Raw genomic sequence first — 17,111 nt, forward strand, 5'->3', positions numbered from 1 at the left:
AAAACAATTATTTAATGATTGCATTTGCCTAAAGGTTCCTTTACTGTGAGGTCCTAAAATAATCCTGTCCTTAGTAATCACTGAATCACATATTACCAGGTCCAAAAAGTGTTTAGTCCCTGATAGGGTCCAGTTTGCATCATTGTAAGAAACTGCTCCAAATTCACTGTTTACACATCCTCCGAGCTACCATTTTTATTTTATGCCATGACAAATTGTGCAACTATTTAAGTGTCATTCAACATTCATTCAGCATCATAGCTAATAGCAATTGCATACTACTATCATTCGTAACAGACAAAAACAGAAATAGAGTCATAGAGATGTACAGCAAAGAAAAAGACCTTTTAGTCCAGCTTGTCCATGCTGATCAGATATCCTAACCTAATCTAGTCCCATTTGCATTTGACGCATTTTCCTCCAAACCCTTCCTATTCATATACCCATACAGAAATTAAATATTGTAATTGTACTAGCCTCTACCACTTCCTCTAACAGCTCGTTCTACACACGCACCACCTTTTGCATGAAAAAGTTGCCCCTTAGGCCCCTTTTAAATTTTACTCCTTGCACCTTAAACCAATGTCCTTGAATCCTGGGTTCCCCCATCCAGGGAAAAGACCTTGTCTACTTACCCTATCCATGTCCCTCATGATTTTACAAACCTCTGTAAGGTCACCCGTCAACCTTCGATGCTCCAGGAAAAACAGCCTCAGACTGTTCAGCTTCTCCCTATAGCTCAAACCCTCAAATCCTGGCAACACCCTTGTAAATCCATTCTAAACCCTTTCAAGTTTCACAGCATTCTTCTGATAGGAGGGAACCAGAATTGCACGCAATATTCCAAAAGTGGCCTAACCAATGTCCTGTACAGCCGTAGTTGGGATACTTTCTGTGAACATATTTATTAATTAGATATCGCAGACATTTCTATTCCACATAACTAATACATTGTTACATTTCACTCATAGACGAGATATTTTACCAATTTAAAAAAATTAAAAGGATGAGTGTTTTGTGAATCAAAGTCCCTTAAAGGGATATCATTTACTTGAGGCTGCAATATTTCATCAGATGATGTAGAGTTACCCATATTTTAGAATGTTATACTGTATAATGCTGTATTGATGATAGATGGCTAAAATATTCATCCACATAATGCCATGATCCAGATTGCTTGACTTCTAAGCAGCACACAATGCTGCCAGCAGGAATCTGTCCATGATTCCACAGCGAGGAAATCCACACAAACTGCATAGTTAGAATCTCATGGTGCTGTATACCCAAGGGAACTGAATCTACAAAGTGCCACTTTGAAATGGCACTGCACAAAAGAATTTTTAGCTCTTTGTGACCAATATTTTACAAAAAATTCCAAATAAGCCTGACCAGTGATATAAAGTGTTATTTGCAATGGGCAGTGTGCGAAATTCGCTTTGATGGATAGAAAGTGTACAATGATTGATTTAGTAAATTAGGAGTTTGTTTCTTAACAAGATTGTCCATGTTGTTTATAATTTTTTCATGATTACACAAATTAACTAAAATATTGCTACTGTTGATAGAATCAGAGGAAAGTTATGTCTCTCTCTTTCCACAGATGCTGCCTGGCTACATGAACATTCCCAGCATTTTCTGTTTTTATTTCAGATTTCTAGTATCCTGAATACACTGTTTTTCCAGAAGAGTCTCATTGTTTTTCCCTGTACTTTCCAAGGTTACCTTATCACACAAATAAATAGAAAGCAGTATGGGTCACAAAAGCAAGGACATATCTACACCACATCGAAATCTCATGAGATACATTACTGTTTTTCTTACAGCCACTTTATACTGGATATAACCACCCGTTTAAAATGACAACTGTGTTTCTTTTTAAAAAAATAAATACTTTTATTGAGAATATTTTGAATTTTTTAACAAAAATATAAAATTACTACAAAATAATAACAATCTTGCAATGTAACAACAATAACAGTAAACTCTACTCCACAAACACAAACTACAATTCAATAAATAACTTAACTAAATGGGCGGCATGGTGGCACAGTGGTTAGCACAGCGGCCTCACAGCGCCAGAGACCCGGGTTCAATTCCTGCCTTTTGCACATTCTCCCAGTGTCTGCATGGGTTTCCTCCGGGTGCTCCGGTTCCCTCCCACAATCCAAAAAAAAATGTGCAGGTTAGGTGAATTGGCTATACTAAATTGTCCTTAGTGTAAGGTGAAGGGGTAAATGTAGGGGAATGGGTCTGGGTGGGTTGCGCTTCGGCAGATCGGTGTGGACTTGTTGGGCCAAAGGGCCTGTTTCCACACTGTAATCTAATCTAAATTAAAACAGAGTTGAACCAAGGCAAATTAAATTAAATTACAATGCTCAATACAATCCCACCAAAGCTCCCCATCATCGACAGCATCAGTTGGCATAAACATATTTGTTCAGAATTCTTCCTCACAGGGGCCCTGGGCCACCAGACACATCCCTCCTGACTACACAAAGACCCTAACTAATATAGCTGATACATCCACATCCATATGGTTCAAAAAGGGCTGCTACGTCCTATAAAAAAATACAATTTTCTGGTGCACCATACTTGTAAGGATGTCCAGGGGGATGTATGCTATAACTAACCTACGCCACCCTGAGTGTCCCGGGGGATTTACTGATACCCATCTCATCGGAATATTCATCCTCGCACAAAATGAAAGAATACTAAACAAATTTCTTCCCATGCACGTCCAAAGAGGGGAGATACAGCAAACCCTAGAAGAGGGACACAGGATCTACTCTTGACTTATGTTCCCAAGATCCCTTCCAAAACACTCGCTATAGTGCCCCAACACCTTCGAAGCTTGTGGCATGACCACATGCAATGAGTAAGAGTGTCAACATCTATTTTACATTTGGGGCACATTGGGGATGCTCCTGTCTTAAATTTCGCAAGCCACTCCACTTTGGTTCCAAATAAATCCTGTGGAGTACCTTCAATTGCATAGCCTGCATCCTGTTGCAAATCAATATCTTTCTAACGTTCTCCCAAATATCCTCCCACTCCTCTGGTGAGATCTCTTCCTCAAATTCCTGAGCCCAGAATCCAAACAACCGCACGATGCACTTCAAGACACTACCAATGATAGAGGGTGCTGACAGTCAGAGAGCCCATGGACCAAAGTACTGTTTTCTCCATATCTGACTTATAAGGACTAACCATTAATGCAGTCTTTTTCTATATAAAGTCCCTAATCTGGAAATAACAAAAGAGGTCCCTCCTAGATAGCTCATACTTCTGGCTCAGCTGCTCAGAAGACATTATGACCTAGCCATCAAATAAATCTCCCAAACAGGAAACTTATCTGGACTCCCAGAGCTAAAGGCGGAATCCATCGATTCCAGCCGAAATCCTACCAATCCTACTATCGGAGTAAAAGGGGAAGTTTTTTGTAAATTGCCTTCACTTTTGTCGCATCATTCTCCATGCTTTAACCATGTTAAGTACAACCGGATTTCTTCAATGGTCCATAACAGTCCTCATCTTGTCCATGAGCAACAGATTTTGCCTGGGAAGCCTCAATGTCCAGCCAAATTGACTGCGGGAACTGACAAGCCCAATCAGCCACACAGGGATAGCAGGGAACAGTTTGTATTTCTTAAAGTCCAGAAAGTCCACACCCCTCTATACCCCGTGGAAGCTGCAATTTGGCAAACTTCACAAGAGGCCACCTGTGATGCCAGGTAAAAGAGCCGAGCCAACTGATAAGCTTCCATAGTGCCTGCCTGGGCAACAAAGGGAGCATTTGCATGGGATATAAAAAATGAGAAAGAACATTCATTTTAACCAGAGCTATTCTACCCAACCAGGATATCAGAAGATCCTCCCAGCTCCGAAGGTCCTGTCTTATCTTCTCTAGCAACTGTACAAATAGCTTTATATAATTGATCGAAGGCTGGGGTGATAAAAATGCCTAAGTACAGGAAACCTTCCTGTGGCCATTTGAAAGGGAATCGGATTCCATCCCCAAGATTGGGTACTCGAATAAGAACCCTGACAGGCCTGGCCTCTGATTTCATAAGAGCCAAATAAATTAATCAGGGCACAGATATTATTGGGTTAGTTAGAAAGTGAAGAATGTCATCCGTGTAAAGGGTGAACCCATGCCTTCCTGATTCTATCTGTGGGACATTTATATTGCAGTCCTTCTGGATGGCCTCCGCCAATGGCTCAATCACCAATGTAAATACTGACATTGCCAGACCTTATAACATTAATGAGAACATTAATGGTCATTATATAAAACTGCCAGTCACCTGGCAAAGACACCTCCAAGACCAAACCATTCCAGGTCATAAGTAGTACGGCCACTCCACCCGGTCAAATGCTTTCTCTGCATTCAGGAGACTACCAAGCCTGGAATCAAACTGCTAGCACAGCTGAACCACATTTAGCACTCTTAATATTATTAGAGGACCTGCAACCCCTAATAAAATCTGTCTAGTCCTCCCTTACGATGCCAGAATTTTCGGCAAAATTTTCAAGTTCATGTTTAATAATGATATAGGGGCTTTTCCTTCTCTTGAGGATAACAGAAATATTTGTTTCTCTCAGAGAGGCTGGGAGGCAGTCCTGACTGTACGAATAATTGTACATATCCAACACTGGCCCGGGCAGAACATCTATAAACTCTTAAAACCCACTCTGAAATCCAGGTGCTTTACCACTCTGGAGCTGCCTCACTGCCTCCTGTATCTCTTGGATTGTCAGAGGGGCCTTCAAAAGAGATGCCTGCTTTGAAGTTACACCTGGGAGGTCCAAGGACTTAACTAAAAAAAGACTCCATCTTCGTCAATCTGTCCTCACAGCCCTCTGACCAGTACAACCCACAGTAGAACTTCCTGAATGCTGCATTAATCTTTTTGGGATCACAGGTGATAGTACCAGCACACAGTCTAATGGATGTGATAGATTGGGAGGTACTCTTCTTTCTGGCCAAGCACGCCAAATACCTATCTGGTTTATCACCACACTCGAACAACCTCTGTTTTGCAAAGGAAATCTCCCTCTTTGTCTGGGTGAGCGCAGCATTCAGAGTGGCCCTGAAGGCTGTAATCTGCTGCAACTTAGTCACTGATGGTCTGTCAAAGTACGCAGTTTTGGCTGCCTTAACCGGTCCTAGAGGATATGCTGCTGCTCTCCCTTCTGCTGCTTCAGAGTCACCAAAAAAGAAATAATCAAACCCTTCTATAGGCTTTGGCAGTCTCCCAGAGCGCCGATGGATTACTGGTCATACCCGAATTAATGTCCCAAAAAAGTTTTATTTCTTGCGAAAATTACTCAATAAACTTGCCATCCTTCAGGAGGAAAGGATGCATGTGCCAATGCCACGAGCCTGTCCCATCGCCACCAGTCTAAACCTCCATGTTCACTGCCGCATGATCAGAAATGGCTATGTTCCCAATTCTGCAGGACAGCACCAGATTCAAAACGGCCGATGGAGAAAAAAAAATGTCAATCCTAGGATAGCCCTTATGTGTGTTAGCAAAACAAAAGTGAAATCACTACCCCCAGGGCGAACCATCTCCACACATCCACCAACCCCACCTTCCTGTTCAGTTACCTGGACTGTGGGATATACCCGCGAGACCCCTCAGCATCCCATCCACCTTGGGGTCCATAAGCTGGTTAAAGAACCCCCTATAATTGTATAACGTGCCCCAAGGGCTATCAGCCTGGAGAGCGCACCAGTTCAAAATTTGAGGGGCTGTGCCAGAGGGCAACATACATTCAAGATCCCATATTCCTCTCCATATACTAAAGCTTTAAGGATCAGATACCATCCATTTTCATCCCTAATTTGGTCGAATGACTGTAATAGAAGGTTCTTCTGGATGACTACAGCTACACCTCTACTTTTCGAATTAAAGGATGAAAAGAACATCTGACCGAACTTAGTGCCCCTTATCGGTTAGATGTGTTTCTTGCAGCAAGGCTACATCAACCCTTTCTTTTCTAAGGCTTGAAAGTATCTTTCTTCTCCTAATCGGTGAATGACTCCCCTTAATGTTCCAGGTGCACCATTTAAATGAGCGGCTAGCCTAGCTATTCGAAGCAGCCCATGAGTTCCAAGAGGAAGATTCCCCATTTATAGTGCACAGAGTGAAAACAATAAACAGTTTGTATAAACTTGAAAATACAACTACAAAATCAAACCTATCAAATCAAAACTTCTACAATGAACCAACGTATAATACAAATAAGAGGAAACTCTCCCCCCCCACCTTGCCCACAGGGGCTGCTCATACTACCCACTTATCCCACCATGGCTCCTCCTAGCTGACGCCATGCCCCAAACCTAGACAAAACAAAGTAACAAAAGTTACACGTGTCTTACAACAAGAAAATTAAAAGTGGGCACTCAGCCCATCCCATCTGTACTTCAACCCTAGGCAGTTCTGGTTAAAAATAAAGGAAGCCCCACACCATACTGAGAGAGAGAAACGAAAAGGAAATGATAGAAAAAAAAGGATAACAGGAGGTGAGAAGGAAGTGAGAGAAGGGAGGACAAAAAACACATATTAAAAGGGCGAAACCGGGTAAACCAGGCAAAGTACACAAAAAACAAAGGAACATGATTGTCCATATTATTTGAGCCAGCCAGTCTATATTAATGTATCTAGGAAGTCCATGGCAATTTCCAATGAATCAAAATTAAACACAGACCCTCAGTGGCTAAAATGCAAAATTGCCGGTCATCTTATAGAGGATAGAATATTCAAGTCCCTCAGCCTCCTTTTTACCTCATTAAAAGCCTTCCTCTTTCGGATCATGGCTGCAGAAAACTCTTGTAAAAACATAATTCTTGATCCTTTGCATATCAGAGCCTGTGGATCCTTCTTCAGTGCTCCGGAGATTTCCAGTATCGTTTGCTTATCTCTGTTGTGCTGGAGTCGCACTCTGACCGGGTGGGGGCGCTGGTCTGACCCAGACATGGGCACTGCAACTCAGTAATCCCACTTGACCCACATCCGATCCACCCAAAATTCCAGCTTCAAAAACCGTGAAAGCCATTGCTCCAAGAACCCGACGAGCTGGCAGCCCGACCAGGCGGATGTTCTTCCGACGGTCTCGATTTTCAAGATTGTCGACTTGCTTGTCTGAGGCTCGTACCTGCTGTTCCAGGGCCTGGACCCAGCCCTCCGAGGATTCCACCGTGGTCTTGGAAGCTGCGGTCCGCTGCTGTACCTTCATGATTCGCCGCCCGAAATGCTGGACCTCCTAGTCATGCTTCTGCAGCATGGCCGAGATCGGTTCCGGCTGAATTGATCTTCTCTCGGAGTTTCACGAACTCCGAGACCAAGGTAAATCCCCTGGGATATTCACAGAGGCTGATGCTGCAACCCTGGGCATGTTCTTTGCTGCAGGGGAGTGCCCTGCTTGTTGTGATCCTTACGGTCCTTTCCCCTTAGTCATACTTTGTTTCTTTAAAAAAAAGCACTGAAACTAATATATATAAATCAGTTCTGGGAATCTAAAACCAGTGATTTATACCACAATGAGTAAGAAAGAGAGGGTAAATGCAACACTTTGGGTTTTGGTGTAGTGCTCAGCAGGACAGACCTATTGGATTGCCACCACCTTGGATCTCCTAACATGACAACTTAAACATTTTGCAAATGTCAAAATTATCCCTGCAAAACCCATCGGCAAACATCATACAATCTGCACTATCCTATTCGATCAAAAGGAGTTAAAATGGATTTTAATGTAGAATTTATTTCAAGCTAGAGAATGCAGCCTGCTCATTTAACTCAAGACACAAGATTCTACTTGTTGCCTATAATTTGAAGCATGCAACTAAGTCAGAGGTTCCGAAAGTGGGATTGTGAGCTGAAATTTTGTGGTTGTGTCCGCCAAAGCAACAATGGCTACTGAGAAGTGCTTACTGAGTTACAGCGGCTGTACTCCTCCACCAATAGCATCCCTGTTCTTAGATTTCACTCTTCATTCTCCACCACCCCAACCACAGGGATTTAGACAATTATTAAGCATCAAAATGGGGTCACATGGGAAGAGTTTTGGGAAGATCTTAACTACATACATTAGCTCAACCAGGACTAAAGGAACTACTTAATCAGCTATGCGGCATCAGCTGTAGGAAAACACAAGACTGCAATTTTTCTAAACAATTTCCAAAAAATTCATATATAAAAGTGCAATGGTGTATGTGCCATTTCCTGATTTCACATTTGTGGTAGTATGGATTTTGCTCAAAACTGATGTGTACATTTACAGAGTAGTCTTTTTGCACCTGCACTTTTCTCTATCCATGCCAATTGCTAACACACATAAACAGATAATGCCAGAAACTTATGAGTTTCGCTATGCAGAGGGATCTGGGTGTGCAGGTCCACAGATCACTGCAGGATGAGGCGCAGATTGATGTGGTAATAAAAAAAGGCTGATGGAATGCTTGCTTTCATTGGAAGGGGCATTGACTATAAGGAAAGACAAGTAATGCTGCAGCTTTATTGAACTTTAGTTAGGCCACACTTGAAATATTGTATACAGTTCTGGTCACCACATGTCCAGGAGGACATGGATGCTTTGGATAGGGTACAGAAAAGGTTTACAGGGTGTTACCTGGAAATGGGGGATTTTAGCTAAAAGAATGGTTGGATAGACTGACTTTGTTTTCATTGGAACTTAGGTGGTTTAGGGGCAACCTGATGGAAGTTCATAAGATTGTGAAAGGCATGGAGATGGTGAAAAATATGAGATCTTTTCCCAGGATGAAGGGGTCATTTACTAGGCAACACAGGTTCAAGGTATGGGGCTTAAACGAGATGTGTGGCAAGTTTTTCACACAAAGGTTTGTGAGGGCCTAGAACATGCTGCCATGAGGTGGTGGCGGAAGTAGAAACATTAGTAGCTTTCAATAAACACTTGGACGAATACATGATAAAGGAAGAGAATAGAGAGATATAGAACCTGTAAGGGAAGGCAGTTTTACTATGGAAGGGCAAAATGAGTTGCTGCAGGCTTGGAGGGCCGAAGGGCCTGTCCCTATACTGGATTTTTTTTTGCTAATGGGTAGCTTGATAATGACAGTCTTCTGCTGGTAATGTAGAACTCCAGAGACATCTGTTTGAAATATTTTGACATGAATGTTATTCAGCTCAATTGCTCATGTTTGTGTGTCCAAACTGTTGGACTGTTCGTTTCTGCACGACACCAGGAATTGCACTGTTCCAAGGGAGTGCTGTATTGTATAAGATGGCATTTTTTACAGATAGGAAGCCAGGGACAATAACATTAGTCTAAACCACTGGGAAATAACTCCTCATATAACTCAAAAACCAAGGGCCTCTCTTTCAACAGACACTGCTGCCAAAATCAAAGTAATTGTAAACAGAAAACTGGAAGAACTCCAGATGCTGGAAACCAGAAGCAAAAACAGAAATTGTTGCAAAAACACAGTGGATCTGGCAGCATCTGTGGAGAGAAATCAGAGTTAATGTTTCAGGCCCAGTGACCCTATCTTCAGAAATTAATTGTGCTGTCTATGGGACCATTTGTGACAAACTGGCCAGCAAACTTTTCTCACATTACAATAACAGAATCAGAGTTTGAGATATGCAAAATGCTCTGAGACATTTGAGATGTGATAAGATGCTACAAACTCATATTTAATGTCTTTATTTTAATATCATTCCAAGAATGAAGAAAATGCAGAAGACCTGCTCCAAATGTTTGCCATCACTTGACTGATGATGTAATCATTCTGTGTTTCTTAAGGTGCAGGAGGAGGCCATTTGGCCCACTCTGTCTGCACTGGCTCTGAGCATTTTAACATTGTGCCAATCTCCTGTTTTTCCCCCCTGTAATCCCACACTTTATTTAAACAGAAACAATCGTCTGATGCCCTCTTGAATGCCTCAATTGAACCTGAGCTTTTGCATGAACTGTCGATTTTCCTGCTCCTCGGATGCTGCCGGACTTGCTGTGCTTTTCCAGCATCATACTCTTGACTCTAATCTCCAGCATCTGCAGTCGTCACTTTCGCCCTGCTCAACTGAACCTGCCTCCACCACATTTCCAGCAAGTGCATTCCAACTCCCCACTGAACGATTTTTCTCACTTTGTTTCTTTTGCAAAACGCTAAAACTGTGCCCTATTGTTCTTGATCTGTTTATAAGTGGGAACAACTTTTTCAATTGACACTCCATCCAGACATCTCATGATCTTGACAACATCGATCAAATCTCCTCTTGGCTTTCTCTGGGCCAAGGAGAACATTCCCAACTTCCCCAACCTTTCATTGTAAACAAAACAAAGTGTGTCTTGTTTCTGTAAAACTCTTCATTAACAGCTTACTCTACCTGCCCTGCCACCTTTAATGATCTGCAAACTTACACACTCCGATCCCTCAGTTCCTACACTTACTTTAGAAAAGCACCCTTTATTTTCCACTCTCTCCAAGTCCTTTCTGTCAGTATACCACCTCTCAAGTCCCTACATTAAACGTCCACTGTCACCTACCTGACCACTGCACCAACTTGTCAATGCCCTTTTGCAGATGTCAATCATCTTCCTTACAGTTTACAATTCTCACAAATTTTGAGTTACTTGCAAACTTTGAAAATATCCCCCACAAAGCAACAGTGGGTCATGAGTACATATCAGGAAAAACTCAGGCCCTAATACTGGCCAATGGGGAACTCTACTACAAACCTTCCTCCAGCCTGGAAAATTGCCATTAATCATTACTCTCCAGTTTTTGGTCCCTCAGACAATTTTGTAGACATGTTAGTACTGTTCCTTTTATCCCATTACCTACAAATTTCCTCAAGTTTGTTGTGGCACTGTATAGAATGCCTTTTGGAAGTTCATATCAGGTAAATCAATAGCCTTGCCTTAATTGAGCCTATTACCTCTTCAAACAAAGTCTAGCAGGTTTGTTCAACATGATTTTTATGTTGATTCTTTTGAATCAATTCACACTTTATCATGTGACTATCTATTTTATCCTGAATAGCTGTTCTAGAAGCTTCTCTAATCACTGTTAAACTGCAGCAACCTCTAGAAACTGACTGGCTTGTAATTGGTGGACTAATCTTTACAAACGTTTTTGAAAATAAGGGTAATGTTTACAATTCCTCAGTTCTCCAGCACCATACCTGAATCCAGGGAAGAGTGAAAGATTGTTACTAGCACCTCCGCAATTCCGCGCTCTCTTCCTTCAATATCCTTGGATGTATCATATCTGATTCTGGTGCCTTGGCAACTTTAAGGACATCAGCTTATTCAATTCCTCCTCATCAACTTTCTTGTCTCTAAGGGTACGCGTTGGTCACTATGGACACCATCTGCTTCACAGGTGAAGACAAACATTCAAAACTTTAGACATGCCTCTTGCCTCTATGTGTAAATACTCTTTATGGGACCTGATCAACGCTATCCAACCTTTTACCACCAGCTGACCACTGATGATCTTCGAACATAGGGCCTGTACTGAGTTGTACTGTTCTTCGGTCCTCAATGTTGTGCCGACCTTTGATCCAACTCTAAATAAGATCAAACGAACCTTGATACCGTTCAATTTAATAGAAGAGAACCTCAGGATTTCTTTTACGTTAGTGGTCGAAGTTTTTCTCATAATACTAGGTTGCACCAGCTTTTTCAGCTTCCCTCTCAACCTTCTATATTCAACTTCATTGTTAAAAAGGTATTTTTTACCTGCCACTTATTGTGACTTTTTCTTATTTAACTTGTTCTCTCTCTTTTGTCATCCGGGGGGGTCTGGATTTGTAAAGCCTACCTTTCCTTTTTGAGGAAAGATGCCTTTCCTGTACCCAAACCAACTGCCCACTGAAGGGAGCCTGTTTTGACCAAACATTGGTTCCAGTCTATCCGCCCCAGCTTTGTTCTAGTCCTATTGAAGTCTACCCTCCTTCAGTTGACTGATCTTACTTTGGATTAGCCAATGTCATTTTTCACTATCATTTTCATAATACAATGATCAATATCCCCTCAATTTGCTCCCAGTGACACTTTATCTACTTGGCAAACCTCACTTCCACCCTTGCAATATTTTTCTGCAACCTCTACCATTGGGAAGAAGATACAGAAGTCTGAAAAAAAAATACACACACAAAAAAGCTGGTTTCGAAACAGTTTCTATCCTACTGTTAGAATACTGAATGGACTCACAAACTCTTAACATTCGCCAGCATCTATGTTTTTGTTTTTGCTACTGTTTGCCTATTATTTACTTATCTCTGTTACTTAACTATGTGATCAGTTTGCATTACTTGCAAGACAAAGCTTTTCACTGTGCCTTGGTACATGTGACAATAAATTTAATTCAATTCCCAAGAACCAGGTTTAGCAGTCCATCCTTTCTTGTTGGACTGGACACATTCTGCTGCAGGTGACCTTCCTGAACACAATCTAGGAATGCTCATCCCTTGCTGCCCGTTATGCTACATCAATACCTGATGCAGTTTAAGTTTCACATTAGAACTACTTTATGATCTTTACAAGTGTCTGTAATTTCTTTGCAGATTTGTTCCTCTCTATCCTTCCCACTAGTTGGAGGTCTATATATTATACTGAGCAATGTAACTGAGTCCTTTGTATTCCTTAGTTCTCGTCAAATCAATTCTGTCAATGAACCTCAGAAACATTCTCTTTTTTCAGTACTGCAGTGCATTCCTTAGCCAAAAACACTTCCCAACCTTCTCTCTTTTCCTCCTTTCTGATTTTTCTCATAATCTTATAACCAGGAGTATTTAACACCCAGAAAGGCCATTCCTCGGGCAAGATTTCAATTATTGTCACATCATAATCTCACAATAATCTATGCTCATAACACTACAATCTTACTAACTCTGAATTCACATATGTACAGTGCAGCTCCAATTTAGAACTGACTATTCAATTGCTCATTTACTCCGACTCTTTCCTTCACAATTCTTTATCTTATTGCAATCTGCTCTTCAAGCATTTCATGCACCCTGGTAATATTCTCTTCTGGTTTCCACATCCCTGTGTAGTTTAAACTCTCTCCAATAGCACAAGCAAAATGTCCTGCATGGAACTCAGTCCAGACTCTCAGATGTAAGCTATCTGGATTATCCAAGTGCCAGCACGCCCAGAGCCAGTCCCAGTGTTCCAGGAATCTTGTGCCTTCTTTCCTGCACTGTTTTACCTCTTAGATCTGGACTCACTTTCAGGTTGCACTTAGTAATCTGGAAATTACTTCTTTGAGGTTCACTTTGTTAATTTTCTACTTAGCTCCCTAAATTCCAACTGCAGGACCATATCCCCCAACCTACCTATTTTGTTAGTACCAACTTGCACCATAACCTCTGGGTGTTTGTCCTTCACACAAGAAGGACATGTAGTTGTTCTGTCACCTCCATGACTGTAGCAGCAGGGAGGCAATGTACCATCCTAATGTAACAGCTCCACACTCAGAACTGCCTTTGGTGATATTGCAGGTACTTTCAAAGTCATTGCATTACTGTTTTCTCATTCTTGGGACACTAGGTCTAAGGGGGAAAAAATTAGCAAATATTTCTTCTTTTCCTAAGTTTTGATTAGTGTTAAGTATGAAAGCTTTGATCATGTACTATTCATGGTTCTCCATACAAGTTTGCTTCATTGTTTTAACCACACATCTTCTCAGCTGTCAAGCTGCTGAAGGAAATTATTCTAAATAAGATATTTTATTTATTGCGTGAAATGAGTGTTCAAGACTTGTTTTATGTCTATGAATTTGGCAATAAATCTGACTCCATATTCAATATGTAGCAGAAGAGGATTCAGAAATAGATCAAATCAACCATGATCGAATGGTGGATCAATAGACCAACTTCATCTCCTATATCATATGGTCTTACAGAGCAACCCTGACAGCCAGAGAAATGCTTTGTCTATTCCCCAAATGAAAGACTACCCCAAACAGTATTGCTCGTCCACACTTTCTTTCCATACATACATCTAGTCCAACCATGTTGTTGTGGGCTTGACTATTGCTGCACTTCTCCAAGGAATCAATGCCCTGACCAATATCCAGAACTAAAAAGTAGTTAGTGAGCAGGACATTTGGGACTTGACTGTTACCTCCTTATTTCTTTAGGACTGCTTAGCAATACCTAGTCCTCATTTGTCTGCATGTCCTTAATTTGTTGTGCAACCACCTGAAGTGTTAAACAATTTGTTCTCTGCCTCAGAAACATACTAGAGTCCAGCTGTCGACCTGTTTCCCTATCTCTATATCAGTCAAAGCAAAACACTCAAGAGACACAGTATGGCTTTACCTCCTTCATCTTTGTTTCAGGCTCTGGAGGGAGAGAGAAGGATCACCCATGTGCACAGAGACATGAGTTCTCGGTCTTTTCTCGAACAGCAGTTTCTTAATGAATTATACAGCCATTTTACAGGGGGGGCATCCAGATAAAGCAACATACATATTGTAATGGTCACCCAGTCAATCAGCGAGTGTCAATAGTAAAGATTAAGCCATCTGCTGTTGCACAATGATTGTTCTTAACCTTGTTAACTGACTTTACATACTGAATGCTTCTTCATTTTGGTAAATGGCTCTGCATAATGAATGCTTTTCCACCTTGTTAACCAACTACCCTTGCCTCTTGTGCCTCTTTGTTTACTGCATGTTCTTATCTGATCTGAGACATGCTAGCTGAACCTTTTGTTTCACAAAACTCAAAACGTAACTCTTTCCCTACCTGCTCATACATTCTCACAGCCACTGTTGAAACCCAGAGTTCAAACTTGTGCAGTGACACTTCCTGCACGAGTTCACCTGAATCATGAGAAATATCCACCAGTGTCCATTTGCCACAGAATGAGCATTCCACTTGGCCACCTTCTCCTGCCATACCTTACTGCAACATTATTTTGAATTATTAACTATAAACTAGAGGGATTAGTTAAAGTTTTATGCCTTATCTATAAATCAGTGCCCTCTGCTTTATTACTTTAGAAATGTGCATTTTTCAAAATTATTGGAGCAGAAACAGTCCCAACACGAAATGGTTGACAACAAAATCACTACGTTCTTGTTGTCACTGAACTTTCCTTGAAACTCAACTGGGCTTTCACGTGTCTAAATATTCCTATCCATCCCAGAGAATGGGCAGACTACTTACTTACCAGGAACAGTTTTATTATTGTATTAACCTTAAGCTAACAAAATAACTTCATTTAAACCCTGTAATTCCGCATCTCATTTTCTTCCTACTTTTACTTCCTTAAGTTTTACTATTTTCTAATCAAACCCATTGTCTCCTCCTTCTTCTCCTTACTGAGAGAGAATGTTTTAAATCACCATTTACAGAGGAAACTCGATTATCCGAATGAGGTGGACGGGCACTATTTCATTCAGATAATTGATTGTTTGGTTAATTGATTCAATGCCTTTCCTCTGGGGCTCGGAGTTTTCTGTTAAGTCTGCTACCTGTTCAGGAGACGAGGCAGCAGCGCATCGCACGCAAGCCTCCACACTCCCACCACCTCAGCTCCCCCCCACCTGCCCCCCCCAAACATATCCAACACTGCTCCCCCTTCTGCAGCCACCCTCTCTGGGATAGCCTGACTGGACACCAACAAGATTGCTCCTGCTTCCACCTTTAACTGGGGGGGGGGGGGGAAGGAAAATGAGTCTCCAAATAGCGCACGCGCACACACACTTTTTACTACAACTTTTTGACAGGTTCCACCTTTGCCTTGCACAGGACAATGTCAGAGATTATTTGGGGAAGGGGGGTTTAGGATAACACCCGTGTAAAACTCCAGGGAAAGTGTGGGGAGAGAGAGAGAGGGTGGGAGGGCAGTCATTTGGAGACGGTGCCTGAGCTCCCAATAGTCCAGGACTTTTCTCAGCAGCATTTTAGTAAGCCGAGTTCACTTTTAATCACTGTAAACAAAAGAAGTGATCAGTACTGCAAACGCACCTTTGATGTAATGTTTTTATCGGGACCTCGAGATCTCCTCTGGATAATCTGACATTTAGATAATTGATATTCAAATAATCTAGGTTCCTCTGTATAGACTTCCCCTGTTTTGTCTGATGTCTAAATGCCCATCATGGAGTGGAGTTTGCCAGGAATTTAAGGTGAAAAAAACTCCATGGCAGATAACCAATGTTCAGGACTGCCTTAAAATAAAAACCAAAAGAACTGTGTATGCTGGAAATCAGAAACAAAAACAGAAGCTGTAAAATGTCAGCAGTTCTGACAACATCAGGAGGTGGAGAAGTCAACATTTTGGGTAATAGCTCTTCTTTAGGACCAGTGTAGGGGTTGGGGTAGCTACAGATAAAGTAGGGTGGGAAGAGTAGCAGCATAATGAGGTAGCGATAAACGGCGGACACAGACTTAACATTTCGGGTTCAGTGAGAACTGGGGAGGTTTTCTCTCCACAGATGCTGCCAGACTGCTAAGCTTTTCCTGCAATTTCTATTTTTCTGTTCAAGATTGTCTTCCTTGCTGGATTAAAACTTTAATCAGAAAATACAACCTTTAACATGTTCAAATATGCCACAGGATAAATTTTAGATGATATCCAGTTGAAAGATGCATAATTTGTGAAAAAAACTTTTGAAATCTCAATGCATAATTAGTTTTATTGCATGCAATTATGAAACATTTCCTTGGTTCTTCTCTTGCTCTGCTGTCACAACTTGTGGAACGCTTAAAGTTCCAGGATTATTTAGTTTGTTGCTTTGAAATGTTGTAATTACACATTCACCTTTCAACTTGCTAGAATGGGTGGCACAGTGGCAAGCACTGCTGCCTCACAGCACCAGGGACCCGGGTTCAATTTCTGCCTCGGGCAACTGTGTGTGGAGTTTGCACATTCTCCCTGTGTCTGCGTGGGGTTTCCTCCAGGTGCTCTGGTTTTCTCCCATAATCCAAAGCTGTGCAGGTTAGGTGAAAATTGGCCATACTAAATTGCCCATAGTGTTAGGTGGATTAGTCAAGGGTAAGTATAGGGGAATGGGTCTGGGTGGGTTGCTCTTTGGTTGGGCCGTAGGGCCTGTTTCCACACTGTAGGTAATCTAATCTAATCTAACAGCATAAGTATATTTG

At 41.6% G+C, this 17,111-nt stretch overlaps 1 protein-coding gene across 3 annotated transcripts in view; it reads right to left on the reverse strand.

The window, feature by feature from the left end:
• Window positions 1-17,111, reverse strand: part of fam241a (family with sequence similarity 241 member A) — a 41,190-nt gene that overhangs the window by 11,714 nt on the left and 12,365 nt on the right. The window contains exon 1 of one of the 3 annotated variants that reach the window (XM_060832575.1): window positions 636-675. The exons of the other annotated variants lie outside the window; for them this stretch is intronic. Within the exon in view, the coding sequence (XP_060688558.1) occupies window positions 636-653 (18 nt within the window). The 5' untranslated portion in view covers window positions 654-675. Of the gene's footprint in view, window positions 1-635; window positions 676-17,111 lie in introns of those variants that run through there. 3 annotated transcript variants of the gene reach the window in all.

The sequence above is a fragment of the Hemiscyllium ocellatum genome, chromosome 1 (genome assembly GCF_020745735.1).
Source record: "Hemiscyllium ocellatum isolate sHemOce1 chromosome 1, sHemOce1.pat.X.cur, whole genome shotgun sequence".
Taxonomy (NCBI): domain Eukaryota; kingdom Metazoa; phylum Chordata; class Chondrichthyes; order Orectolobiformes; family Hemiscylliidae; genus Hemiscyllium; species Hemiscyllium ocellatum.